This window comes from Trachemys scripta, chromosome 8 (genome assembly GCF_013100865.1).
Source record: "Trachemys scripta elegans isolate TJP31775 chromosome 8, CAS_Tse_1.0, whole genome shotgun sequence".
Classification (NCBI taxonomy): Eukaryota; Metazoa; Chordata; order Testudines; family Emydidae; genus Trachemys; species Trachemys scripta.
In genome coordinates this window covers 2,908,966-2,935,661 of record NC_048305.1, presented here as the reverse complement: position 1 = coordinate 2,935,661, position 26,696 = coordinate 2,908,966, and the positions used below count along the sequence as shown (strand labels likewise).

Sequence of the window (26,696 nt, the reverse complement as noted above, 5' to 3'; positions counted from 1 at the left end):
TGGGGGTCAGAAGGGGGTGGGATGGGATTAGGAGTATGATGGGGTCGGAAGGGGGCAGAGTTGGGGGGTTCCAGAGGAGGCTGGGGGGCTGAGTGGGGCTGGGATGGGGGTGGGATAGGGAGGTGGGGACTGAGCTGGGACAGTAGGATTGGAAGAGGTGGCCGGTCGGTCGGAAGGGGTTAGAGCTGGGGAGGTGGGGGGGGAGTGGGGCTGAGGACTGGGATGGGTACCAAAGGGGGGTGGGATGGGGTTGGGGTATGATGGGGTCAGAAGGGGGCAGAGTTGGGGGGTTTGGGAGGGATCTGGGGGGCTGAGTGGGGCTGGGAAACCACACACCTTTGCACCCCCACGGCACTGGGCTTTGTATCCCAGGGCTCCCAAGCCAGGCTGCCGGCCCCTGATTTCTCACCAATTTCGGGGTTGGAAAGGAGACAGTGCCAGGGCCCATGCTAGGACCCCAGGGAATTGGGGCTACAGCTGGGGCTGCCCCCCAAGTCAGCCCTGCCCCAGGCACTGCTCCCATGGTGGGTAGCACTGGAGCCAGGGCCTGGAGCAAGAGTTAGGGGGTGGGGGGCTGGTGGGTCCCTCTGGCTAGAGGGAAATGCAGGGTGCATGTGAGCAGGGGGGGCTCCAGGAGGCGAGGTGGCCCCATTGCAGGAGGGGGAACTGGGCAGGTGTTTGTGCTGATCTGGGGGTGGGGTAGCAGAGATCCCCCCATAGGGCTGGCCTGGGTGTCACTCATCGCTGAGGCTGGGCTACCTCCCATAATGCACGCAGGGACCTGGGCAGGAGCAAGTGGGGAGGGTGTCGGGGGGGGGGGAAGCAGGTGGTAAAGGACTGGCCAGTGCAGGGCTGGTTTTCCTTCCAGGTCCCCCCTCCAGACAGGCAACTTTGTCCAACCTGTTCCTAAGAACTGAGGGGAAGTCCACAGGCTCCGAGGGAGGGTGTGGAACCCGCCTCATTGGAGGGTTTTAGGAACTGGTTGGTTAGCCTCGGTTGACTTGGTCCTGCCTCAGCCTGGGGGTTGTGTGTGCCTTGGGGGCCCCGTCCAGCCCCACCGTTCTGTGATTCTGTAGCTTGTTCTTTCCAAGGTGAAACTTTTTTTTTTAAAGTTCCGAGAAGCGCTAGATCCAGCCCCTGTTCTGGGGGAGGCTGGAACAGGGGGTCCCCTCAGAGCGCTCTCCCTCCCACTCAGAGCCCCGGAGATGTGCACTCCTAGCCGAGGCCTGGTGGGCTGCCCTGTGATGCCAAAAGGTGTGAAGTGTAAAGCATCTGGGATTTGCATTGGAATGATAATTGGGACTGCATGCAGCTGCGTGGGGCCTACTGCCAATGAAGGTCAAGAGGAAGTGTTCCGTTGACTCCAGCGGGCTTTGGCTCATGCCCTTAAAGCACGTGTGTGATAGCTCTGGGCTCTGGCTGTGAAAATGTGCGTGCATAGCTACGTTCCTTTTAATCCTCATGGGGCAGATCTGCCGCTGGTGGAATTGGCCCCAGCTCTATTGAAGGCAATGGCCCCATGACAACTGACCCCAGCTGAGAATCTGCCTTTTTAACTTCTAGAAATAACCAGTGACAAGAATAGGAAACCTCACTCTCTTCGGGTAAGCCACAGTCGCTTGTCCATGTGCCTTATTGACTGGTGTATTTTCATGTCTGGGGATATAAGTATCAACATCTGGGCCCTAGTTGAAGTTCAGGTGATTCTTGTGTATCCCAACCTGAAATTCTAAGGGAAGAGAACAGGAGTACTTGTGGCACCTTAGAGACTAACAAATTTATTAGAGCATAAGCTTTCGTGGACTACAGCCACTAAGGGAAGAGAATTTATCTTTGGAGATACCTCCCCCCATCCCCACTACAAAGGCTTGTAATTCCTTTTGCTGCCTGGAAGGCTGAGTAATAGAATGTAACAAGCAGAGCTAATCAATCAGCAAGCAGACCTCTGGCTTGCTCCCACTCAGGTTTTACACTGGCTCTGTTTTGCATTGGAGGGGACTGATGTTATTTGCTCTCTTTTGGAGAGGTAAAAGCTATGGCACATGGGGACATTGTGCAGCCAGGGGAGTTAGCAGTCACTTTTGTTCTAAAGTGCATCTGAAGAAGTGGGGTTTTTACCCACGAAAGCTTATGCCCAATTAAATCTTTTAGTCTTTAAGGTGCTCCTCGTTTTTGTTCTAAGTCTCACAAAGCCTATTCTGTAGCAGAAGAAATGAGAGTGACTAAGCACTATGTTACCTGTGCATTACAGCATGTGCAGGAACTGCAAGTTTAGTTTGGGAATTGGGATTGAGTTGGGGATTGGTCCTGCTTTGAGCAGGGGGTTGGACTAGATACCTCCTGAGGTCCCTTCCAACCCTGATATTCTATGATTCTATGACTTACAAAGCAGCTGGGGGGTTTCTTCTTCTAAATTTTACTAATCCAAGATAGGAAAGACTCTGTAGACCATTTAACCCATCCTCCTGCCTTATGGAGGATTGTTCCCTACAATATATATGGGAGCATTTTACACAGCCTAGAAAAAAAAAAAACCTAGTGATGGCGCTTCCACCAGGTCCTTTGGGAGAGAAGTCCACAGTCAGGGAATTTCCCACTGGATCATTTGAGCGCAGGGCAATCCCTCCTGCAGAAACACCCACACGGTGAGGAGAGGAGAGACTGCACAATGGTGGGTACGTCCAGACGGCGGGTAGCGATCGATCTATCGGGGATCGATTTATCGCGTCTCATCTAGACGCGATATATCGATCCCCGAATGCGCTCCCGTCGACTCCGGAACTCCGCCAGGGCGAGCGGCGGTAGTGGAGTCGATGGGGGAGCTGCGGCCATCGATCCCGCACCGTGAGGATGGGAGGTAAGTCGAAATAAGATATGTCGACTTCAGCTATGCTGTTCCCGTAGCTGAAGTTGCGTATCTTACATCGACCCCCACACCCCTAGTGTAGACCAGCCCACTACAGCAGCCTCAGACTGTACCAACTTTGTTTTTGTGAATTCCTCACAGGGTCTGAGAAGGGGGCAGGGGAGGGGGATGTGTGACATGAGTGTCCATGTCCAACCAGCCACAAAGAACTCCTTGGCTGGGCAAAATCCACATGGCGGGTCCCTCTTCCCATTGCTAAGACTGAGGCAATGATCTGCAGCTCATAGTTCTGATACACGCCGTCTATTCTTTTAAAATTCGACTCAGCTCTTTCGTTGTTCAGAGGCGGTTTGCTCCCTAGTGGTGGAACCCTCGTCTGTGAAGTTCTATCTGGGCATTTTCTTCCCTCATCCGTCTCTGTACTTTTTTTCACAGAGCTAAGGGTAGCTAGGAGCAATGTCTCGGGTGTGGCAGCAGTGGGAGAACCAGAAAAAGAAGCTTGACAATTTTCCCACCCACACCCATTGATACAGCTTTGATGTAGACGCTGATTTTTAGTGGTGCTTTACAGAGAAGCACTTGATTCTTATCTATTTTCATGCCACCTGATAATGAATCACATGGATAGCCCCAATTTCATCCTGCAGGATCTGAATACTTTCCAACTTCACAGGCATTCACCAGCCAGGGGGTGCCCAGGACACTGCACAACAGTGGGGATGGGAAGTGGAAATTTTGGTCAAGGACGAATCTGTACTGCTAGAAAAAGTGCCAGGGGATCATTTGCCAGACAGAGCCTCTGGGCCAGATTCACCATTACTGAAATCAGTGGAGTCGCCACAGCATATGCAGTGATGAATCAGGACCTCTGTTTTCAAGGTCCCAGATGAAGGAGGCACACAGCCAGTAAATCTACCGAGGTGTTAATGCTGTGCCCATCACTGTGGTATCTGAGTACATAACATTCCTGGCAATCAAAAAGAATTAGGAAGGGTTGAGTCAACCTTGCTGGTGTTTTAATTTGTGTTTTCAGGGAGTCTCGGTATCATCCCACTAAGGGACTCCTCCTTTGACCTAACTTCAGAATAATAATGTGGCAAATGCTCAACTAGTGCCGTTTGCCAGAACTCTGTTGAATCAAGGAGGCTACGAAAGGATCTGAGGATCTGCCCCCATACCTTCTGGGTTCTCAGGCGTGATATAGTGTGCTTCTAGAGGGCAAAGGGGCACAGGAAAGAGGCCCAGCATCTTTGTCATATGCTGCAGTACTCTGAAGTTAGCATCTTCTCTGGAGGAGATTTCGCCTAGGTTTTGCCAGAAGTTATTGGCATATGACATGGCCCCAAGTGCTGGATGCTGCCATACGGGTGCCTGTGAAAACAAACGACAATCCGACCAAGAGAATAATTATTTTGTGTAACCTGACATGAGAACATAAGAGCGGCCAGACTGGGTCAGACCAGTGATCCATCTAGCCCAGTATCCTTCCGACAGTGTCCGGTGCCAGGTGCCCCAGAGGGAATGAACAGAACAGGGAATCATCAAGTGATCCATCCTGTGTCGCCCATTCCTAGCTTCTGATCAACTCTGTAATCGGTTGGTCTTTATTCCCAATGATCCTACCACAGATAATGTGCAGTGGAGAGGGAAGCTTTGCGAGAGGTTGCTATTCTAAACTTTTACTTAACTATCTGCTCCTATAGGGCTGTCAGGCCATTTGGGAGCGCCTGACGAAAAGCTCGCCGCTAATTCCATAGAAAAGCAAAATTACCAAATTAGGTAGAAATGTGGTGCTGGAAATGATGAGCGACGGACTAGCTGGCAGAGGGCGGCCTGAACAGGCAGGGTGACATTGGAGTCTCTAAATCAACAAGGGTTGGATGTCTTTCTAGCAGATATGCTCTCATTCAACCACACGTTACCAGGCTTGATGCAGGAATTACTGGGTGGAGAGTCTCTGACCTGTATTATGCAGGAGGTCAAATTAAATAACCATAATGGTCCCATTTGACCTTTAAATCTATGAGTCCTGAGTTCTACAGCAAGTTTTGTGTCAAGGGCCTTGATAACTAGCGCTGGTCAGGAAGCAGATTTCCTGCCCCGTGGAAAATGTCACTATTTCAAATTTTTTTGCGACCCCCCAAATGGAGATGAAAAGGCAGATTCTTGACATTTTTGGCAAACTGAAAATCTATCAAAAATTAAAATTCATTTTGTTGGCGTAGCTATGGTTGTCCCAGGATATTAGCGAGACGAGGTGGGTGAGGTAATAGCTTTTATTGGACCAACTTCTGTTGGGGAGAGAGACAAGCTTTCACCTTACACAGTATCTCCTTCAGGTACTAACCCAGGGGTCGGCAACCTTTCAGAAGTGCAGTGCCGAATCTTCATTTATTCACTCTAATGTAAGGTTTCGCGTGCCAGTCATACATTTTAACGTTTTTAGAAGGTCTCTTTCTATAAGTCTATAATATAGAACTAAACTATTGTATGTAAAGTAAATACGGTTTTTAAAATGTTTAAGAAGCTTCATTTAAAATTAAATTAAAATGCAGAGCCCCCCAGGACCCGGGCAGTGTGAGTGCACTGAAAATCATCTTGCGTGACGCAGGTTTCCTACCCCTGTACTAGATAAATGACAATCCTACCAAGAGAATAATTCTTTTGTGTAACCTGACTGACCTGAAGAAGAGCTCTGTGTAAGCTCAAAATCGTGTCTCTCTCGCCAACAGAAGTTGGTGCAATAAAAGCCATTACCTCACCCATCCTGTCTCGCTAATATCCTGGGACCGACAGGGCTACACGAACACTGCAAACAATGTTTGAATCATGGCTGTTTCAGAATTCAGTAAACAGATCTGCCACTCTGAGCTGGGAGCCATGCCCTTCTTGTTTCTCTGGGAGCTTCCTGGTGCCCAGCCCTCACATACTATACTGAGGGGCCATAAATAGAAGATAACTTGAAAGTCAATAGCAACAGAGGGTCCTGTGGCACCTTTGAGACTATTAGAAGTATTGGGAGCATAAGCTTTCGTGGGTAAGAACCTAACACGGCTACCCCTCTGATACTTGAAAGTCAATATTCATTTTCAAATAGGGAAAGTGTCAATATTTTTTTCCAAGTTCATTTCATTTCCCCCCCTCGCTATCTTGGTGCTGGTGGAGTCATTCCAACCTGGCAAATGCTTTTTAATGCTTCTCTCCACACTTCAGAGAAGTGTTTTATTCAATAAACGTCTTCCTTCCAATTACTATACTCGTGCTAGATAGCCAATGATCTTCACCTGTCGTATAGTAAATCCCTTCCCTTGGCTGCCCCTGTATTTGTTCTGCATTTGCTGAAGTCAGTTCCTGACAGAAACAAATAATGCTTTAGGCTCTGATGGCCCTGTAGTAGCAGCGTGATTGTGCTGAGATAGACTCTCCCTTAGCCTCCAGGGCTCTTAGTATATCTGGAGAGCAAGGCTTGTTTGTGACTCTGTGAATAAAGAGTGGGAGTCAAATTGTTATTTCTGCTTGTGGTGGAGAAAGGGGAAATTACTTCAGAGTCTCAGTTCTTGAAGGACTTTAGCTGACAAGGGAACATCACTGATAACATACAGGACTCGCATAGTATCTGAGAAGGATACTGTGACCCCTGCTGTGTGACAGCAATATTAACTTTCAGCAGCCCTGACCAATGTCATATGACAGGAGTCAGGAAATAAAGTTCACCCTCTTCCCAGCACTCCTGCATGTCACCCATTTATAGCCAGGTGGGAGGATGTCCTAAAGCGCAGGTCACTGTATGAAAAGGACCCACAAACTACAGCTCCCGGTCTCAGCTGCTGAGCCCAAGTTTTCCTAGTGTGTGTTGACACAAAACATGTAGCGTTGTGGTAGCTGTGTTGGTCCCAGGATATTAGAGAGACAAGATACAAACATGGCTGTTCAGTGCATAGGTGTGGAAAGGCCGACACAAATGACACACACGAGTGAAGGAACACAAGCCAGAACGGATTACAGAATAGTTAGATGAGTTAGATATATTCAAGTCATCAGGGCTTGATGAAGTTCACCTTTGGGCGTTTTCTCGGAGCCATTAGTGATTATGTTGGAGGATGGGTGAGGTCCCAGAGGACTGGAGAAGAACAAGCATAGTACTGATCTTGAAAAAGGGGTACAAAGAGAACCTGGGGAATTAGGCCGGTGAGTCTAACTTTGAGACCTGGAAAGATATTGGAACAAATGATTAAACAATCAATTTGTAAGCACCCTGAGGATAGCAGGATTATAAGGAATAGCCACCATGGATTTGTCAGGAACAAGTCAGGCTCATTTCCTTCTTTGACAGTGTTTCTGGCCTAGTGGATTGTGGGGAAGCAGTAGGTGTGCTATAGCTTGATTTTAATAAGGCTTGTGACGCAGTCCCACATGAATTCTCATAAGCCAACTAGGAAAATGGGGTCTAAATGAGATTTCTAGATGGTGGGTGCACAACTGGTTGAAAGATTATCCTCACAGAGTAGTTATCAATGATTCACTGTCAAACTGGGAAGACGTATCTAGTGGGGTCCGTCCAGGGCTGGTGCTTCCATTTAGGCGACCTAGGCGGTTGCCTGGGGTGCCAGGATTTGGCGGCAATTCGGCAGTGGGGGTCCTTCCGCGCTCTGGGTCTTCGGCAGCAATTCTGCAGCGGGTCCTTCACTCACTCCAGGACCCGCCGCCAAAGTGCCCCGAAGACCGGGAACGCGGAAGGACCCCCCCGCCGCAGAATTACCAACGACGACCGGGAGCACGGAAGGACCCCCGCTTAGAGCCCCCAAAACCCTGGCGCCGCTCCTGGGTCCATCTTGGGTCTGGTACTAGTCAACATTTCCATTAATGACTTGGCTAATGGAGTGAAAAATACGCTTATAAAAGTCATGGGTGGCACTGAGCTGGGAGGGTTGTAAGCACTTTTGGTGGACAGGATTAGAATTCAAAATGGCTATGACAAATTGGGCGATTGGTCTGAAATCAACAAGATGAACTGCAATAAAAGCAAGTGCAAAGTACTACATTTAGGAAGGAAAAAGCAAATGCACAACTATGAAATGGGGAATAACTGGCTAGGCAGTGGTACTGCAGAAGAGAATCTAGGGGATATAGTGGGTAACAAATTGAATATGAGCAAAAAAATGTGATGCAGTGGGGTGTATTAACAGGAGTGTCATATGTATGACATGGGAGGTAATTGTTCCGCTCTACTCAGCACTGGTGAGGTATTAGCTGGAGTCCGGTGTCCAGTTTTGGATGCCACATTTTAAGAAAGATGTGGACAAGTGGGAGAGAGTCCAGAGGACAGCAACGAAAATGATAAAAGGTTTAGAAAACCTGACCAATGGGGAAAGGCTGAAAAAATTGGGCATCCTTAGTCTTGAGAAAAGGAGACAGAGGGTGGAGCTGATAACAGTCTTCCAATATGCTAAGGGCTGTTCTAAACTGGACAGGGATCACTTGCTCTCCATGTCCACTGAAGGAAGGACAAGGAGCAATGGGTTTACGATGCAGCAAGGGTAATTTCGGTTAGATATTAGGAAAATCTTTCTAACTATAAGGCTAGTTAAGCACTAGACTAGGTTACCAGAGGAGGTTATGGAACCCCATCCCTGGAGATATTTAAGAACAGTTCAACGAACACCTCTCAGGGAGGGTCTAGGTTTACTTGGTCCTGCCTCAGGGCAGGCAGCGGGACTAGTGACCTATCGAGGTCCCTTCCAGCCCGACATTTCCAGGATTCTAGAGCCATGCTGGGAAAAAGCTGCTGTGTCCAGCCACGCTAGCTGGAAACTTGCCAGCTAAGCGTGCCAGGGGTTTCTAGCTGTAGTACAGATGGAGCTTAAAGCCGAGTGTCCCAGTGCCACTGATGCCTACCCATGGCATCCAGCCACAAAGTCATGCCACGTAATTGCCCCCTTCTTGAGGGTTTCGTACATTAAAAAATTAGCATTTGTGCCTCTGTTAAGCGTTTCCTTTGCTACTTGGTTTTGTTGTTGGTTTGAACCTTTGGTCTGGGGTCAGTTCCCTGCTCCAACACAGACTTCCTGCATGACCTTGGGCAAGTCACTTAGGCCCAAGTCTTCCAGCCCCTAACTTCCATTCATGTAGGAGAAACCTAAATACTTTGTGAAGCTGCTTCTTAGTCTCTCTCTGCCTCAGTTTCATGACAATAATAGGATTTACCCAGCTCCCAGGGGTGTTAGGAGGATAAACATGCTAAAGATTTTGGGGTGCCACATAAGTACCCTAGGTAGAGAGATTCTGTTACTTTGATCATATTCAGTAACACCTTGACTCCAGGGGGACTGTTCATGAACTAGAGTGCATAAGGGTGCTAGAATCTGGCCTTAAATCATTTTTGTCAAGACTGTCTAAGGACTCAGTGACAGACCTGCAATTAGAATCCTGGGTCCCAGCCCTGTGCTCCGACCACTACATCACCATCCCTAAAGAAACACATTTGATAGAGTCCCACAGAATATTCTCACTAACGTTTCACATTTGTTTTCTGTGTGCGTTGTCCTCACAGGTTCTTTGGTTGCTGTTTCTTGCTCTTCTCATCGGGTCGTATGCCAGGTGATCAGTGACGGCAACCTGACCACCTCTGTCCATAAGAACCTCACTTTGCACAGCAGCTGGGCAACACAAGTAGAAAGCAAATATGGATTCTACATTGGCTTGGCCCTTGCCATCTTCTCCAGTTTCCTCATCGGCAGCAGCGTCATCCTCAAGAAGAAAGGGCTGCTGCGGCTGGTGGACAAAGGGAGCACCAGAGCAGGTATGGAGATCCCGGGAGGATGGTGGGGAAGATGGGGTTTCTGCTCCCAGAATCAGACGCATTGTCCACACTCCCATAAGTAATGAGGCCGGGGGAAATGCCTCGTGAGATTTGCTGTTGGTGCGTGTGTTTGCATCTGATGAGCATGATAACTGGGAGTGGGGAACTTTTTATCCACCAGGGACTCTTCTCTGTGTAAATAAAACTGGATGTGGGACTCAAATGGTTCACAGCTTTGGTGCTGGCCCTTTGCCCAGGGGAGAATTTCACCCATGAAGAATGGATCAATTTACTCAGATGGGATTGCACAATTCTATTCTCCATGAATCAAATCCTGCATGTATTGAAGTCAATGGGGAAGTTTGCCATTGGATTCATAGGGACAGGACAAGGCCCTGTGTGTTTTTCCTGCACTGAAGAATGACATCTTATTAATGCAAAATGTCAAATTCATTTGCAGAGCCCAGAATGTGTGTATAAACTTTCCCTCTTCCACCAAGTAAATATTAACTTAATGTTAAACTACATATAAATAATTCCCCATCTGTGTTATTTATTTATTATTAATAATAATACAGTAACTAAAACATGCTGAAAACTCTACAGAACGATATGGTCTCTGTGCTGGCTGGAGAGGTTACAATCTAATCTCAGACATGATGCAGCAAGTGAGGGCCGCTGTCGTTATCTTTGCCGTCTCAGAGAGGTTATCTTTTTGATGCACCTGCACCCAGCACCTCAGAACCAAAGCAGTTCTAATGCCCTAAGAATGGTCCGGGTGGCTTTACTTCACAGGTAGAAAAGCACCTTGGATGGTGCCCATCCAAATTAGAGGTAATGATTATAAGATCCTCAGTGTTCTTCAGTTGGTGTCTCAGGTATCCTACCGCTAGCACCATGAGGTTTCACTGACTATGACTTCTCAGATGACACAGAACAGGGCAGGGTTTATTACTGAGTAGACTGGCCCCTAATGGTATTGCTGACCTTGATCCCCACTGTTTTGCAAGGTGAGGGTAAGTGATACTGAAAGGCTTTACTTCCATCCCTTCACACATGTGCATTGTCCTTAATGAGCAGAGTGCAAACCATGCCTTCTTGCTGACAGAGTGTGTCTGTCCTGATAAGATGGCCTAGGGGGCACGACCAGAGCTGGAGCAAGAGGGATCTCTGTGAGAGCACGCAAATGTGTCATGCCTGTTGGGGCAAGTGGGGGGTGCTGAATGCAGGCTCTGGCTGAGGCATGCCTGTGTGGGATTGTGTTGCACAAGGGGGAAGGTATGTGCCAAGATGCGATTATGCAGTAGGTGCTTGAGCAAGGGGAAGCATGTGTATATTGCATCACGTTAGAGCAGCAGGTGGAGGTGAGTCTGAGTGGGATTTGTGGAAGCTCAGCTTGTGGTTGTTGGAGCACGTGTGTGCAGTGGGGTTGCACTGGTGTGTGCGTGTCTGTTGGCTGACCAGCCGTGTGTACAGATTTTAGGTAAATGTGGGTGTGTTTGTGTGTCCCAATAGGTGGAATTTGGAGGCAGGGTGGAGTCTTATCCCCCAGTTCTGCCCTCTGTTGAGTTGCACAGTGGAGTTTAGCCCATTGCTCTGGTGTCACAGACATAATTCTTAATAGGCGTTTCGAACCACACCTGCAGCCAACCTCATTGTGTACAGACCACAGCACCTAGCTCCTAGATAACACTTTTCATCAGTTAATCTCAAAGAGCTTTACAAAGGAGGTCAGTATCATTGTCCCTGTTTTACAGATGGGGAAACTGAGGCACAGAGTCCTGAGGTGACTTGACTAAGGTCGCCCAGCAGGCCAGGGGCAAAGCTGGGACTATAACCCAGAGCTCCTGAATGCCAGTCTGGGCCTCGAACCACTAAAGCGATACAGATCCACCCCCATGGTGACTGCCCCTTGCTGAGGACCGGCCATATGCAACAGCCAATGTTGTACAGTTCAGCTTTTTTGAGTTATCTGCCCAAAGAAATCTTAGAAATTTAATATTAACAGAAGTATTTCCCCAGCTTCCCCCTCCCAAAGCTGAGCTAACTCCGTAGTGGTCACGGGGATTTTCCAGAGTGATCCACCGTGGGGCTGAGTTCAACCACGGAAAATTTCAGCCACAAAGAAGAATTTCTGAGAAAGTTTTGCGCCAGAGACCGCCGGGATTTCTAAGGGAGCCAGTGTGTAATCTTCTCCCTGTAGCTTTCATTGAGGAGCTTGAAATGTTTCAATTCTAGCAATAGTTTCCCAAGTGTTCTTTCTCCATTGCTGGCTCAGACTTTCCTTTTAGCCATCTCATCTTTCCATCTAGGCATTTATTGCAGGGTCATTAGCATGGTACTTGAGCACGGCCCTCTGCTGCTGCATATGTCGACAGTCCCCTACGTGGTAGTACCTGCTCAGCCAGTGTCATTGAAAACTGGCCCTAGCCTGCTCCCACTAAAATCAATGGGAGTTCAGAGCCTCTGAACTCCCCCTTTTTAGAGACACATTTTCCACCATCTCATTTTTTTTTTTTAATGCCATAAATAATTCTGCATCGGAAATGCAGAGTCCTGAAACTCCCTGTTTGCATTAAGTCGGGGCCGTTATTATTATTTATTTGTATTCCAGTAGCGCCTAGAGGCCCCAACTGAGATCAGGACGCCTGTGTGCTAGGTACTGCACAACCACATAATGACAGAATCCCTGCCCAAAGAGACACGACAAAGAGTAGGAGGGGAAACAGAGGCCAAGAGAGAGAAAGCAACATGCCCAAGGTCACCCAGCCCATCAGCAGCAGAGTTTGGGATAGAATCTAGACGTCCTGAGCAGTTTAGTGCCCTATGCTCTAGCTAACACTGTCACCCATGATGCCAGCGAGAGGATTGTTTCCCCATCAGCTTTACCCTTTGTCTCTTCCCCCCACGATCTCCCTTTCATGTTTCAGTCCCACAGCTGGGCCCTAGCCAAGGCATTTATAGCTTAGTGGTTTGAGCATCGGCCTGCTAAATCCAGCATTGTGAGTTCAGTCCTTGAGGGGGCCGTTTAGGGAACTGGGGTAAAAGTCTGTCTGGGGATTGATCCTACTTTGAGCAGGGGATGGGACTAGATGACCTCCTGAGGTTCCTTCCAACCCTGATATTCTGTGATTTGCTGCTGGGACCCTTCCAGCAATTCCCTGAAAAACAGAAACAATGACCATGGCTGTTAGCGGTCAAGGGCATGCAGCAAATCCATGCAAAGATGCTGCAAACTCATCACAGAGCTTTCAGTGCTTAGCACCTGCCGGGGATAACATTGCCTTTTCAGTGTTGTCCAGTGGGATTAAATAGCTGTTTTCTATTGTATTTATGCAGGCTGTAAATACCACCTTCCACTAATAGCCTTCTCAATCTCTGGTTGCCGTGTTGGATTTTACTGATTTGTTTATTGTCTCCTCTCCTTCTAGGTTGTTTCAATAGTCATTTGAAACAGCCCCTCCATAGCTCGGTATCTGCTAGTTCTTGTGGCTGTGGGTTATTTTTCTTGTAGTCCCTAAATATCTGTGCTTTGTTTTCCCAGGAGACGGAGGTCATGGCTACCTTAAGGACTGGCTGTGGTGGGCTGGACTGTTAACCAGTAAGTGGGGTTATTCCCATTCCCATGCATTTCTAGCCCTCACAAGGTTTAGAAAATGGAGGCATAACCAAGCTATTATTTTAGCCAGTTTCTCCAGTGGCTCGGACGTTGGTTCAATGGAGGGACGGATTCTTCACCCTTTGCAGATAGATAAATAGAGCAGAACCAGCATGCCGTGCCCGTCACATCGCAGCCCGTCTGGATTGCTTGCAGAACTAGTTCGCTCGGTTTTCCTGGCCAAGAGTATGAAAAGCCCCGGTTGTACCAGGAAGGCTGGCTGGTCTGTCAGTGTACCAGGCACTGGACAAAGCCTGCTGGACTACCAAGGTCATGAAAGGGCACGTCTACAGCAGTAGGTAGATATTCGGGAGGGAGTAGTAGCACCTCCATCCCCCTGCTTGGTAATGGAATCCAGGATGCACAACTTCCTGTGGATCCCCCTTGTGAGAAGCTCCCTCCTCGGTAATAGTTCTCACGGGGGTTATTTTTACCCAAGATGCCCTGGCTCCGTTTACACGGGGCATGGAAACCCCCAGCAAGATTCGGGCTCCTTCCGTATCGCTCTGAAAATGCACAGCAACCTTAACCAAGTACGTGTTGTAACTCACTTGTTGGCTGTTTGTTTTTCTCTTGTTTGCTCAGTGGGTGGAGGGGAAGCTGCCAACTTTGCTGCCTATGCGTTTGCACCTGCAACTATCGTCACCCCCCTTGGCGCCCTGAGCGTGCTCATAAGGTGATTTCTAGCTCTCGCTCTTTTTATATTCAACCCCCTTTTTTTCCCAGATGGCACAAACGTGATTTGCGCGGCAAGAAGAAAAACATCTTGGCGATTGCTACAAAATAGACAACTAGGTGGATGCTCTTCTCAGCGTGAGATGTTGCGCAAAGCACATTAACTGTTGGAGTAAATAACATATGCCATATGGGAACAATGTATGTTGGTGTGACCAATAGTCCAGTGTCTCTTTGGAAGTTTTTATAAAAACCTCGGTCTCTTCCTCCTTGTTCTGTTTGCCCAGCTGCGGTGCTGGTACCAGAACATTTTTGGCAGTGGATAGTATTGCCAATCCCAAATGCCAAAAATCATGAGAACTTTTCACAAAATCATCCATTTTGGGTTCTCTTGATTTGCAGTCTGGCTTTTGAACTTTTAGGGTGCATTGGGATCACATTTTTGCACTTTTCTCTCCTGCCAGAGGGCTAGAAACTTACTTTTCTTTTAATGAAAACTGGGAGTCTCCGATTTTCACATGACTCCAGGAGCTAGGGCTATTTTTTCAAAAAGACACCAATTACTGCAAGACTCACAATAAAAATGGGAGATTTAGTACCACTACAGTGGGGGAACTGCCTCCAGAGTGGGCCATTTTGATGAGCAAACACGTAGTTGGAACGTGACTAGACTTTTTGCTGTTGGGTTTCCCTGTCCCTTCAAAGAGTTTCTAAAGTTTAATAACTCAATAATTAATGGAGTGTTAGTTTCTTTGGTCCTCAAACCCCTTTCTCTGGGTGCTAGGAATGTCATGTTATGCAACTGAGCATAAATGGAACTGGCCACACTATTAGTTTCTCTGGGGACACACTGATCTCTCCCCACCTATAAGCATTTTCTTTTCAAGACCTTAATTTTATTTCTACGAGTTGTGAATTTTAGGAGTCACACAGTCCGGACTCTGTTGTTAGTAACTCTGGTGTGAATCTGGAATAACCCCACTTAACTCAGTGGAGTTACTCTAGATTTACATCCACACAACAGAGAGAAGAATTTCTTCCTGGCCCTTAATAAAAGTGAAGACATGAATGTATTTTACATGTAACCTTTTAATCTGCCTTTTGTTTAGCCCTTGCAGTTCTCCCTTAGACGATTTGGGGGTAGTAACGTATTTTATTTGTCTGACCCGCACAGCGCCATCCTATCTTCCTATCTGCTCGGAGAGCGGCTAAACCTGCTGGGAAAGCTAGGCTGCATGCTGAGCATTGTGGGTAGCACGGTGATAGTGATACACGCCCCAGAAGAAGAAGAGGTCACCACGCTGGCCGAAATGGCTTCAAAACTGAAAGAGCCCGGTAAGCACCAGGCCGTTCAGATGGCTGAAAGATGGGGCCATTTAGAGGAAACCGTACGAGCATCAGATAGAAGGAGGTTTGCTTTAGTTAGGGACCACGCCTCCAGGGTCTAGCGGAAGGATTTAATAGACTCCATGGTGCACCCCTATAACCTGTTCCCTGCAGTAACCCTGTTGTGCATTCTGGTGTTTTAGACAGTGGCTCTAGAATCCTGGAGCGTGCGTTTGTTTTTGTAATCAGCACTTGGGATCCCCTAGAGAATCATAGTCTTGTGGTTGGGTTTGCAGTTATTTGTATGACTGGAGCATCTAGGAGCCTGATTCTATTGCTGCCCTTCTCTGAGGGGCATCCATATCTGGGCTGAATTTGTATGAGGAGCTTTCTCCCACCCCAAACCATTTGCAGTCTCCGCTTCCAAGGTGCTCAGGTTGTGACTACCTGGAGTGGAGCAGGTCAGCATTAAGGTGGCCAAGCTGCAATGTGGAGGCGGCACAGCCGTTTCCCAGAGTCAGCCAAATCCCGTCCTCCTTTATGCCCATGGCCCCATGTGCTGATGTGGCCCTACACGTTGCCATCTGATTCGAACTTTCCATGGGCAACAAGCTCATTCATAAACTGGTACAATGAACCCCCGACTGGTATTTGTCTAAGGCCTTAGACTAGGATCGCATAACAAGTGCCTGGGGATTCTTTGGTCCCAGATCTGTAGCTGGTGGAAATCCACATAGCTTCATGCACTTTAGTGGAGCTACAATGTTTTCCACCAGTTTGAAGATCTGGCCTTTTGTGTTTTTTCCAAACTGTATTCCTGCATATGTCCGGTGTGTTACTGCCTTACTCTGGGTTACGTTGCTTATGACCAGCGGTGGGCTGGTATTTGATCTCTCTGACGTATCCCGAGTAACGCATGCTGGCGTTATAGCATGCCAGTGGATTTCATGTTGTCACTTCTTGCCTCTCAAAGGTTTCCTCGCTTACGCTGCCATTCTCTTAGTCACCTGCCTGATTCTGATCTTCTTCCTTGGACCCCGCTACGGGCAGCGCAACATTCTCATCTACCTCACCATCTGCTCCGTGATTGGTGCCTTCTCAGTGTCTTCCGTCAAAGGACTGGGGATTGCCATCAAGGGCTTCTTTGCTGACCAGCCAGTCCTGCAGAACCCACTGACTTGGATCCTCATCCTCACGCTAGTGGGTTCCGTCACCACTCAGATCAACTACCTCAACAAAGCTCTAGACATTTTCAACACCTCCTTGGTATTTCCCATCTACTACGTGTTATTCACCACCATAGTCATCACCACTTCTATCATCCTCTTTAAGGAGTGGGTCGCCATGTCGGTGGTGGACATTATTGGGACGGTTTGTGGCTTCCTCACCATTATTTTGGGGGTGTTTTTACTCCATGCCTTCAAAGACATGGATATAAATTTGGGGAACCTACCGCATGTTCTTCAGAACAGTGACCAGGCACCAGCAGTCAAGGACGACAAGAACATTCTGATAGAAGTGGACAATTCTGGCATGATTGCTGATGATAAACCCAAAGTATTCATGATCTACAGCTAAAGCAGTGATATAAATGTTCAAGGGCAGAGGATGCTGCTCCGAACAGGCTAAAATGTTACTGAGAAATTTTAAAGCAAAAGCACAGAAAGTAAAACTAATCATGGGGCTGACCTAATGCTACTAGATTCAAATGAAATCTTCCAGTGAGCTCTGGAGAAGGCCTGATGTTATAACATGAGGAAGGGGTATAATTTTGTGTTCATCCACAAGACAGCAACATGAATAGCTGCTGAAAGTGGCAACTCCCTTGAAATATGACAAGCTTGGAGCAAAATTCTACTCTGGGATCCTTTCTGATGGCTGGTCTCTCAACATTGTCAGTTTCTAGTGCACGATCTGCACACTTTTTCCTAAGCAGAACTCTGGCTGATATGCTTACTTCAAACTGACCTCCACTGACTGACTGATTAGTGGGTTTTGATTTCTTTACAGCCCCTATCTCAAGAGCTTTAGGTACTTCTACAAAACTTCAAATACATGGCAACAGCAAACAGAAAGTGCAGAGACCCCCCCCAGTGAATATTCTACCATTGCAACCCCCCTGGGCAGCTTACCCAGGTGGATAGCAACAGCAGGTCCTGACATCTGACAACCCATTAACGCTTCCAATCCCCGAAAGCCTGGGGGAAAAGATGGGTTTTTAGCATGCCATTGGCTTGTCAGAGCAAGTTCCATAGTAAAAGGCCCACTCCTGGAAAACACCCTCCTCTGACCCACCAACCCCCTCTTTTTGAAGCCAAGACACCCCTTCATCCTGGGCAAGTAAGGGATCATTTGTTTTTGTTGCCATCCTACCGAAGGGCAGCCAAACAGATTTTGTACCTAATAAATTGTCAGGGTAATTATGCAACATGACTTTATGGCCTCTGATGATTTTAACCACAGCAGTGTAGCATGGGGCGTTCCACGGAAGGATCTAGTGCAACATTTGAGAGGGGATTGAACCAAAACATCCTTAAAGAGGAAGTTCAGGTCAGATCTGAACATAGTTTCTGTCGCTTTAGTGAGAGAAACCAAAACCTCAGGTCCCAACACCCTGAATGCTGAGAAAGTTTGAAGCTGAGTTTTGCAGCTCTCTCAGCCCTCCCAGTGCAGAATAGACCCTAGCAGGGCAGGGCAGGAAGCAGTGTTTGTCCTAAGGTGGTGAAAGCTGCCACTTCCTGGCTGCAGGGGAACCTAGTCTATCTGAGTGCATGAATGTAGAAGGGTGGACTCACTGCTAGAACTCCCCCTGCCCCCAAATTGCTGGATGATGTGGTATCATAGAATATCAGGGTTAGAAGGTCATCTAGTCCAACCCCCTGCTCAAAGCAAGACCAATCCCCAGATAGATTTTTGCCCCAGATCCCTAAATGGCCCTCAAGGATTGAGCCCACAATTCTGGGTTTAGCAGGCCAATGCTCAAACCACTGAGCTATCCCTCCCCCCTATAACAGGCGCTCCCCTAGCACCCCCAGCTAAAGGACCCCAGAGAAAGCAGCCAAACTCCATCCACACACTGCTTGCTGCCTCCCCAGACTACTGCCTGCCTCGGCCTATTTCTGGCTTTTTCCACAGCCCCTTCCTGAGCTCGCGCTTCGCTCCTCTCCCTTGCTCTGCAGAGTTCTTGCCCGTTCTTCATCAGAGCACTATCTCCCCTGGTCTTCTCCCTAGAAGCCCATTCCCACCAAGGCACTAACGCTCAGGGCTTTTTCCCTGGACTCCCTTCCCCTATGCTAGGGCCTCTGCTCCAGTCTACCCCCAAGGCCAGCCATCTATGGTTGACATCCTCCGAGGCCCACCTACAACCCTCTCCCATTACGGCCAGCCCCAAGCTATAACCTCCCTCCAACTGAGCATGTGCTGCCTTTTGTGCAAACCCTCTTGCTCTCAGCTGGGCCCAGTCATGAATCAAAGCCACCTGGTCCCCAGCCAGTTAGGAGCAGCTGGAGGGGGCTCTGATTCCCTTATAGGGTGAGCCAGCTGGTGACAATGAGCTAATAGCCTGTGTAAGTGTGTTAATCATATGAGGCAGAGCTCAATCTTGCCAGTGGTGAAGAGCTGTAGACTGTACACCCTGGGCCCTAAATGATCACAGGCAACCCCCTGAGAGAACTCTGCTCTTGCACTAATGATTTCACATGGGACAGCCCCAGACTTCAGCTTGGTAGTTCAGAGAGATTCAGACCTGGCGGTTGGGGGTTGATTCAATCTTTTACAGAGAGGAGCTCTTAACCAAATGCCAAGGTTTCAATTGGCTCAGCTTGGAAGTACCCCCAGATTTCTAAGGGGTTGGCTGTGGAGTTTTGGTTCAGCCCCATCTCTGCGTTGACCTGTTGTTCTACTAGGCCGTTGCTTTGTGCTGGGTAACGCTGTGGGCTGTGACGGCGCTAGGACTGCGTTTGAAATTATCTGCGTTCACTAGAAAGGTGACCGATGCCACTTAAAGCTATAGGGCCAGATTCTGCCAGTTTATGGTGAGTAATAACTTTGCAATGGGACTTCCTCTGCAGGAAGGGACCATTCAGCTTGAGTAATAATGGCACAATCTGCCCCTTAGCACATTTTTTTTTAAACAGGGCTCTGGCAAAGTGTGTGTGTGTGTATATATGTATAGTATATAATTAAGCTTTGGTTTTGTGAGCTGTGGGGGGAGCAGTTTCCTGCAGCACTATGTTAATTAGCTTTCACGTTTGTGTTTTTCACGTTAGCTCTAATTGATGCTGAGCGTCTTCTGTAAAGTTACTGGGCCTGATTCTGCCCTTGCACGAGTCTGTAAATGGGGACCGAGCTCAGCGGAGTAACATCGGCCTTGGAGAGCAGCAAATCACTGACCGTCACTGGCTGCCTCAAGTCTTAGCAGCTTTCCTGGGTCAGTGAAAGTGCTTCTTTAGCCTGGAAGACCAATGGGATGCAAATGCTAAAGACTTTTTTGGCAAATGAGATTAGTAACCAAATAGGCAAATGTTTTCGAAGCTGAGGTTTGGGGAGCCCATCGTGGGCTGTTTGGGAGATTTGCAAAGCTAGTTTCCAAGTCTTTTCTTCCCTCATTGAAACCCATCTGCTTTTTGTCCCCAAGGGAAGTGTGGGCTGTGCATTAGAAGCCAGGCTGGCATAAGTGGGTAACCGATCTGTGGCTGTATAGATTTATTTTTTTATTAGCATTTTTCTTTCCTCACCTCGTCTTTGCACAGTCTCTCTGTCTGTGGTTTGCACTGTGCCCTGCTCACCTTCCCCCTGGATTTTTACTCTTCTCCGCACAGCTCCCTCTTCCACCGTGTCTTTCAGCCACAACCCCCACACGCTGAGTCCTCCCCCAACTTTTGAACCCACAACGTGAGCTTTAGTTAATCCTGAATCATGGCTCGGTTGCTGGTAGCAACCACTGCGTGCTGAGTAAGCAGAGCCTTCAGATGATTGTGATCTAGTTCCCCTACAGCGGAACATCGCTCATGTCAGGCTCCTGAAACCACACTTGGATCCCTGAAAAACATCTCGTCTCTCTTGGGATCTGGTTTGAGAACATGGCTGGTCCCAGCGCCCAGGTAGACTCTCTATGTATTGGTATCCGAGTACTGAGTTAAAGGGGAAGATCAGCCGCTGGGGTAAATTGTCATAGCCTTGTTGACGTTAAATGAAGCTAGGATCCCTCTGGTGTCTGGTTTTTTTAAAAGGGTTGGAGATGTGGGGAGATGTACTAGATACAGAGTCCAATGAAAAACCCCAGCATTATTTTGTGAGCGGAAGGTTCAGCTAATGAGCTCAGCACATCAGCGCTACGCTCAACACCCGGCACTTGTGGCCAGCTGAATAAGTGGGGCGGCAGTGTCCAGGCGCAGGAGACCGGAGCAACACGCTGAGCCGGAAGGCACAGCTGTGACCGGTGAAAGTCAATGTCCCCCCCCCCGACTCTGCCGTGGAGCTGCCAGAGCTCACATTATGTCCTTTGCGGCCCTCAGCACAAGGTGATACAAGACACCGTCTGGCCCTGCCTGCAAGATCCTGGGCTCTTTGTTCCTAATGAACGTGCTTTATACATACTGGGAAGAGGCAGAATTAACGTATCTGGGACTAGCTTTGATGTTTAACTGGAGGCCACCCCCACATTCAATGACATTTCAATAACGTTTGTACTTAGAGGGAGAATAAAGAGTTTTATACAAACGCTGGAGGGCTGAGCTGAAATCTTTCTGAGTGGTTCTTTGTTGCGAAGTTATTGCTGTGCCGCATGTGGGTATACTGCCGGCATCTGCACCATAGCAAGAAATAGAACCGTGGCAAAGAAATTAGAACAGCAGCTCCCTCTCCTGGTAAAGAAAAACAGTCCTTGTGCTCTGCTCTGCCTGTAATTCCAGTTCCTAGCCATGGCTTTGCTTGGTGGGTTGAATTTTGGAGCGATAAGGCGGGTGAGGGAGTAGCTTTTGTTGGACTAACGTCTGTTGGAGAAAGAGAGAGAAGCTTTCGGGCTAGACAGAGCTCTTCTTCAGGTCTGCAACCGACTGGAGTCTTTGCAGTGCCTGAACTTACCTAAACGTTTAGAAAAGACCTTTTCCCTGGAATCGCATCACTTCTGAACAAGGCACATCCCTATTTAAGAGCGTATCAGGCACCAGGCTGAGCTAGCGCTGTCTGGCATTGATTCAGTTAGCAACACTCCCATGCAACAGGTCAATGACAACTGACAACAAATTTATTAAATAGAAACGAGGCAAAAGGCACAATGAATTGCATTATTCAAGTATTTGCATAGGTGCAGAGAGAGCATTATTGTAAACAATACATGGACCGAAGAGAAAGTGACACACAGTTTGTATATATTCTCCCAAATAAAATTTAAAAAAAAAAATCACATTTTCGTTTCTCCCCCACCTTCATTCATTCAGCTCACACATGCGGAAATGGAACGTGATTTACTGAGCGTTCCCTTTTGGAGGCTTTACAATATCCCAGAACTGCAGGGTTTCCTTCAGGCTTCAGGGCATGTCCAGTTGTTTTCTGAGCTCTGTGTTCCCTGGCTCTATCCCCCACATTGAAGTCAGTGGAAAGTATCCTAAGGATTTCAGTGGGCCCGGATCAGAACCAGAGGCTGTAGCTGGGGGGGTCGCTGTCTGCAGGAGTTAATAAGGGTGTGTGTGGTTTTAATAAGATGTCGAGCTGTGTTCAAAATGTGCATCTGGTGCTGATAGGGATTGAGGCCTAAATGCATGATGTGTCCTTTCCCCCCACCCTGCATCCATCTAGTCTGTAAGCTCTTTGGGGCAGGGACTGTCTACCACTCCTTGCACAATGGGGGCTCATTCTGGGTTGGGGCCTTGGCACTGTCGTAATAAACATGATTCATAACAATAAACAGAGTGGTGAAAAGCCAGCTAAGGTGGCCATTACAATCACTGGAAGATAAAAAAACCCTCTGAGAAATAACTGGCTGCTGGTGCGATACCCTTCTGTCAGGGTCTTTTGCAAGGAAACTATCCAATTAAAGAAGGGCCTATAAAAATACCTTGATTTTGTCAAGCTGCAAATGGCTGCTTTGCATTGAAGCACTGATGCCAGTGGACAGTAATCAGGAGCCGGTGTGGAGAAAAACATTTCAAGGGTAGCGAGAGTCACTTACAGCCCCGTTTGGGGGGCATTATTGGTTGGTTTTTAAGGAGTATGAAAATCTCGGCAGAGGGTCCAAACTAACCGTTGCAATGAGTACACGGCCGGATGGGAACAAAGTGCCCTTGTTTACTTATAGAACCTTGAGGAGGAAGAAATGCTAATGTTGCAAAAAAATGGCTCGGTCCATCTTTAGATGCCAGCCAAACCTAATGTGAATGTTCAGAGGTATTTCTTCATGGTCAGGTAGCAATAATGGAATCACAACCCAGAACAGGTTTTTGCAGCAAAGCGTAGGATTTCTTACACTGTGCAGCTTGGACTATTCGGCTTGAAGACTTCTAGTCATAATAAGTCGGATATGACAGCTTCTGTGTCTCTAGCTCCAGAATTGCTGATGCTCACACATGAAGTAATTTCAAGGAAAACGGAAAAATTGCTGGGGGAACAAAATGTCCCAAATCTAAAATCTTGAGATAAAATGTGTGGGAACCTAAATCAGTTAAAAAAACCCAACACATTCACAATGTTAAGGCCCTAGGATTAGGACCTTCAGTTTAAAGTGCACATGGACAACTGCCTCCACGAGGTCCATTTAGAGGAGAGTTTGGATTCAATCAGTTGTCCAACAAAAGCACCATGTGTCATAGAAATCTTCCATTGCTCTCCCAACTGGGAAGCTTTAAAGTTACGTTTCTTGTTAGTCTGGTGACCGGGTACCCAGTGTTGCTCTGTATTGCTCAACACAGAATGGAGGCTGATGGGCTATATACAGAAAGTATACGGGTCTGGTTAGCTGTGGTACCGCATTATGGTAGGAAGGTGCCACCACCCAGACTTCATTTTAACTCCATTTGACTGTTCACCCTGTATTTTCTTTAGAGAGTTTTTCTGTAGTACCTAATCTAAGTCCAAACGACACTGATAAGGTCACATAAACCAAGCTGGAAATGCCACTAGATCTTACACTTACAGCAACAAGACAAGACAGAGGAATCAAGCGGTTAATGCAATACAACCGACTGGCCGTGATGGAAAGGGTCTTGCTAGGGATGGTCTGGTTGGGAGGAGGTTTCCAGCCCAGGTTACTTCAGCATGGCATATTTTCCACTGTTTCCTTCCCCGCTGCTGGCCAGTCAGTCAATGCCCAGGGAAACAGAACGGACTGAAGGCTTTGATAGCTCTGTAGCAGTGACACTCTCACAGCTGTGCCTGCTCTAGACAGACCAAGGGAAGCGGAGTGGTGTGATCCTTAGAGCACCGCCTGTCAAGTCCAGCAGCTGACAAATTCAGAGCCCTGAGCACCGGAGCACTAACGTACTGATGAAATATAGCGTGTCGGTGTAGCCATGTCAGTCCCAAGATATTAGAGACACTAGGTGGGTGAGGTCATATTTTTTAAAATATGGAGCACTCTCTCTCCCCAGCCCCCCTCTTCTGCATTATACATTGCACAGTAATATGTCACTGCCATTTTAATCAAGTAACTCCTGTATTGCAGGAAGCCAAAGGCACAGTGGGCCAAATTCAGTCTTGGCGTATACTGATGCAATTCCCATTGGTGTCACTAGGTGTTGCATCTGCTTACACCAGGACTGTGATTTAGCTGGGAATTGGTCCTGCTTTGAGCAGGGGGTTGGACTAGATGACCTCCTGAGGTCCCTTCCAGCCCTGATATTCCAGGACTCTATGCTAGCGACATCCATTTGTGCAGGGCCGGATGTGGCCCAGTGAGCCAGGTGGGAACATGGGGCCGGGGGAGAGGAGATCAAGCTCTGAACATGACCTGTGTATCTGCTTCCTGGTGACAAAGACATCCAGTTCCTGGTGAGATCCTGAGTCGATACGGAAAGAATCCCTGTTTGGCTGGATGACCCCAGCCCTGCGGCACAGAGGGCCCGGCCATCATTTTTTCAAGGCGTTCGCTCCTCCGGCTAGCTTCACTGTTGAATTCTGGTGTGGGGAGTTACAATGGGGGGGAAAAAAAGACACTGAAATAAGTATTTGTGAAAAAGAAAAACTTCCCACTTGTTCTCACTCAGCTCACACCACAGAGGGGCAGGCCAGGCTGTACAAGTCCAGCTGACTGATGGAAGAAACATATAGGAACCCTGGCAACGTCATGCCAATTCAGACCTGTATCCCGCCTCTGGCCGTGGCCCGTACCAGACTCTTCACAGGAAGGTGCAAGAATGCCCATAATGGACACTGCTAGAGTAACCCACCCATAGGGAAAGTTTCTTCCTGACCCCAGGCAGTTAGAGGCTGGGCTCAGACTTTATATTAAGCGTGAGTCAACAATTACTAGACGCTATAAGCACATTACATAGATGAGTAATGTATTCTAAGCAAGAAACAAAGAATTTTGAATTCACATTCAGAAAAGACAATTATATGGCCAAGCCTATAGGGTCCCCAATCTCAGGGCATAAGAAATGTTTGCAGCCAACTGCACATGACCTAAACCTTTCCTTGCAGTTTACATACATGAGTAATGTGTGTTACAGATGGTTATAAGTTAGTCACTGGACAGTGGTGTAGCTGGTTATAAGCCGTGGTCTCAAACAATCTATAAAAATTGATTAACTATTTGTTAAAACACCTATTAAGCATTTCTCAACTCTTTATCAATGGAACCCTAATATAAAGAGTGACAAGATTGGAATTTTCCCTGAAGCAGGAAAATTTATATCCCTTATCATTTATTTTTGTCCAATCTAATATAATGGTGGGTGTTTTCAGTAGTCAAATACATGTCTAATTCTTTAAGAATCCTGTGACAATGAGTTCCACAGGCAATGTGTTGTGTTAAAGCATGTTTACTCTGATCCGGTCCAAATTGGTTGCCTTTCAATTTCATTGGCTGGCCCCCTTGTTCTGAATTTATGCAAAAGGGTAAATAGGAGTGCCTGAATTACTTTTTCTATAGCCTTCATTATTTTGTGCCCACCTACGTCATGTCCTCTCTTATTCTTCTCCTTTCAAAATATCTCCTCAGAGGCCGTTCTGACTAATCTTTTATGTCACCCATCCCTGGACCCCAGAATGGAACACTGGATGAGGGCCTGCCATCAATTTATAATTATACACTGCCATCGTAATATTGTCAATATTTTTTTCTAGCCCATTCCTAACATAGCCAATATGGCTGCCACTGTACAATGAGCAGAAGTTTACTCTGAGCTATCCACAGTGACAAGTCAAGTCTTTCCCTTGAGCGATAAAGGGCTTCTTTAAAAACCAGCCTGGTGTCTGAGCAGCTAGAGTTCTTCCTTCCTACATGTATTGTCCTGTATTTAGCAACCACGAGTTTCATCTGCCATCATGCTAGCCAGTCACTTGGCTTTGAAATTCCTCAGCGCCTCACTGGTCTTGACCAACGTAAATAATCGTCTGTCATCAGCATGTTTTGTCACCTAGGTCGCTGCTCGTGCCCTTCTCTAGACCATAAATTAATGTAGAGATTTAATCTCTGGAAAATGTTATGGGAGCTAGAGAATTAAAAAGCAACTCAACTGCTGTGGACTATAACCCAGTCACAGGATTGCCTATATTCAGCAATTCCCACGGCTGATTTTTTGTTTCTATTAAAGACTATTTTGAAACAGCCACTGTCCTCGGTATCCCTGGAGAGTTGAATCCATTCATTGTTTAACCCAACAAATAGGTAGTGAGAAATGAACTAAAATCAGTGCCATCAACCCTACAACAACAAACAGGTGCGTGTAGCCCAGCACTCATAAGCAACCCAGCCACAATAAACCAGCGAAGGAAAATATTTTGGTGATAAAACCTTCTTGTTTCCTTTAACCGTCCGGCGCTAGTGGATTTTGTATTTTAATAGCAAGGTGATTTTATATCTCTGGAATAGCCATGCTTCGTGGTGGCGAGAGCATGCTGCTCTCCTCTGTGGTATTTTGTAAGCCAGCCCTACCTCCACCGGTGGTGGGTGTTGTCCTGGGCGCCTTCCAACAGCAGGTGGCGGTAGCGTTGTGGTGTTCATCTTTGGCACAGTCCTGGGTCCAGTAGGGACGGGGTTAGCCGGCAAGGCTTTCTGTGGGGGGCGGGGTCTAGCAGGGTCCTAAGCAAGAAACAAAGAGCTTTGAATTCACATTCAGGAAGGGCGCTTCTATGGCCAAGCCTATGAAGTCCCCAACCTCAGAGCATAAGAAAGGTTTGCAGCCAATTGCTCATGACTTAACCCTTTCCTTGCC

General features: G+C 47.6%; 2 protein-coding genes across 3 annotated transcripts in view; one reads left to right on the top strand and one right to left on the bottom strand.

Moving 5' to 3' along the window:
- Positions 1-18,238, top strand: part of NIPAL4 (NIPA like domain containing 4) — an 18,936-nt gene extending 698 nt beyond the window's left edge. The window contains exons 2-6 of the mRNA XM_034779569.1: positions 9,417-9,665; positions 13,210-13,266; positions 13,909-13,999; positions 15,173-15,333; positions 16,298-18,238. Of these exons, the coding sequence (XP_034635460.1) occupies positions 9,417-9,665; positions 13,210-13,266; positions 13,909-13,999; positions 15,173-15,333; positions 16,298-16,902 (1,163 nt within the window). The 3' untranslated portion in view covers positions 16,903-18,238. The remainder of the gene's footprint in view (positions 1-9,416; positions 9,666-13,209; positions 13,267-13,908; positions 14,000-15,172; positions 15,334-16,297) is intronic.
- A 3,324-nt stretch (positions 18,239-21,562) lies between these two features.
- Positions 21,563-26,696, bottom strand: part of ADAM19 (ADAM metallopeptidase domain 19) — a 48,453-nt gene continuing 43,319 nt past the window's right edge. For both annotated transcript variants that reach the window (XM_034779568.1, XM_034779567.1), the window contains exons 22-23: positions 26,417-26,563; positions 21,563-24,435 (exon numbers count right to left, since the gene is read on the bottom strand). In XM_034779568.1, coding sequence (XP_034635459.1) covers positions 24,388-24,435; positions 26,417-26,563 — 195 coding nt within the window. In that variant the 3' untranslated portion in view covers positions 21,563-24,387. The remainder of the gene's footprint in view (positions 24,436-26,416; positions 26,564-26,696) is intronic.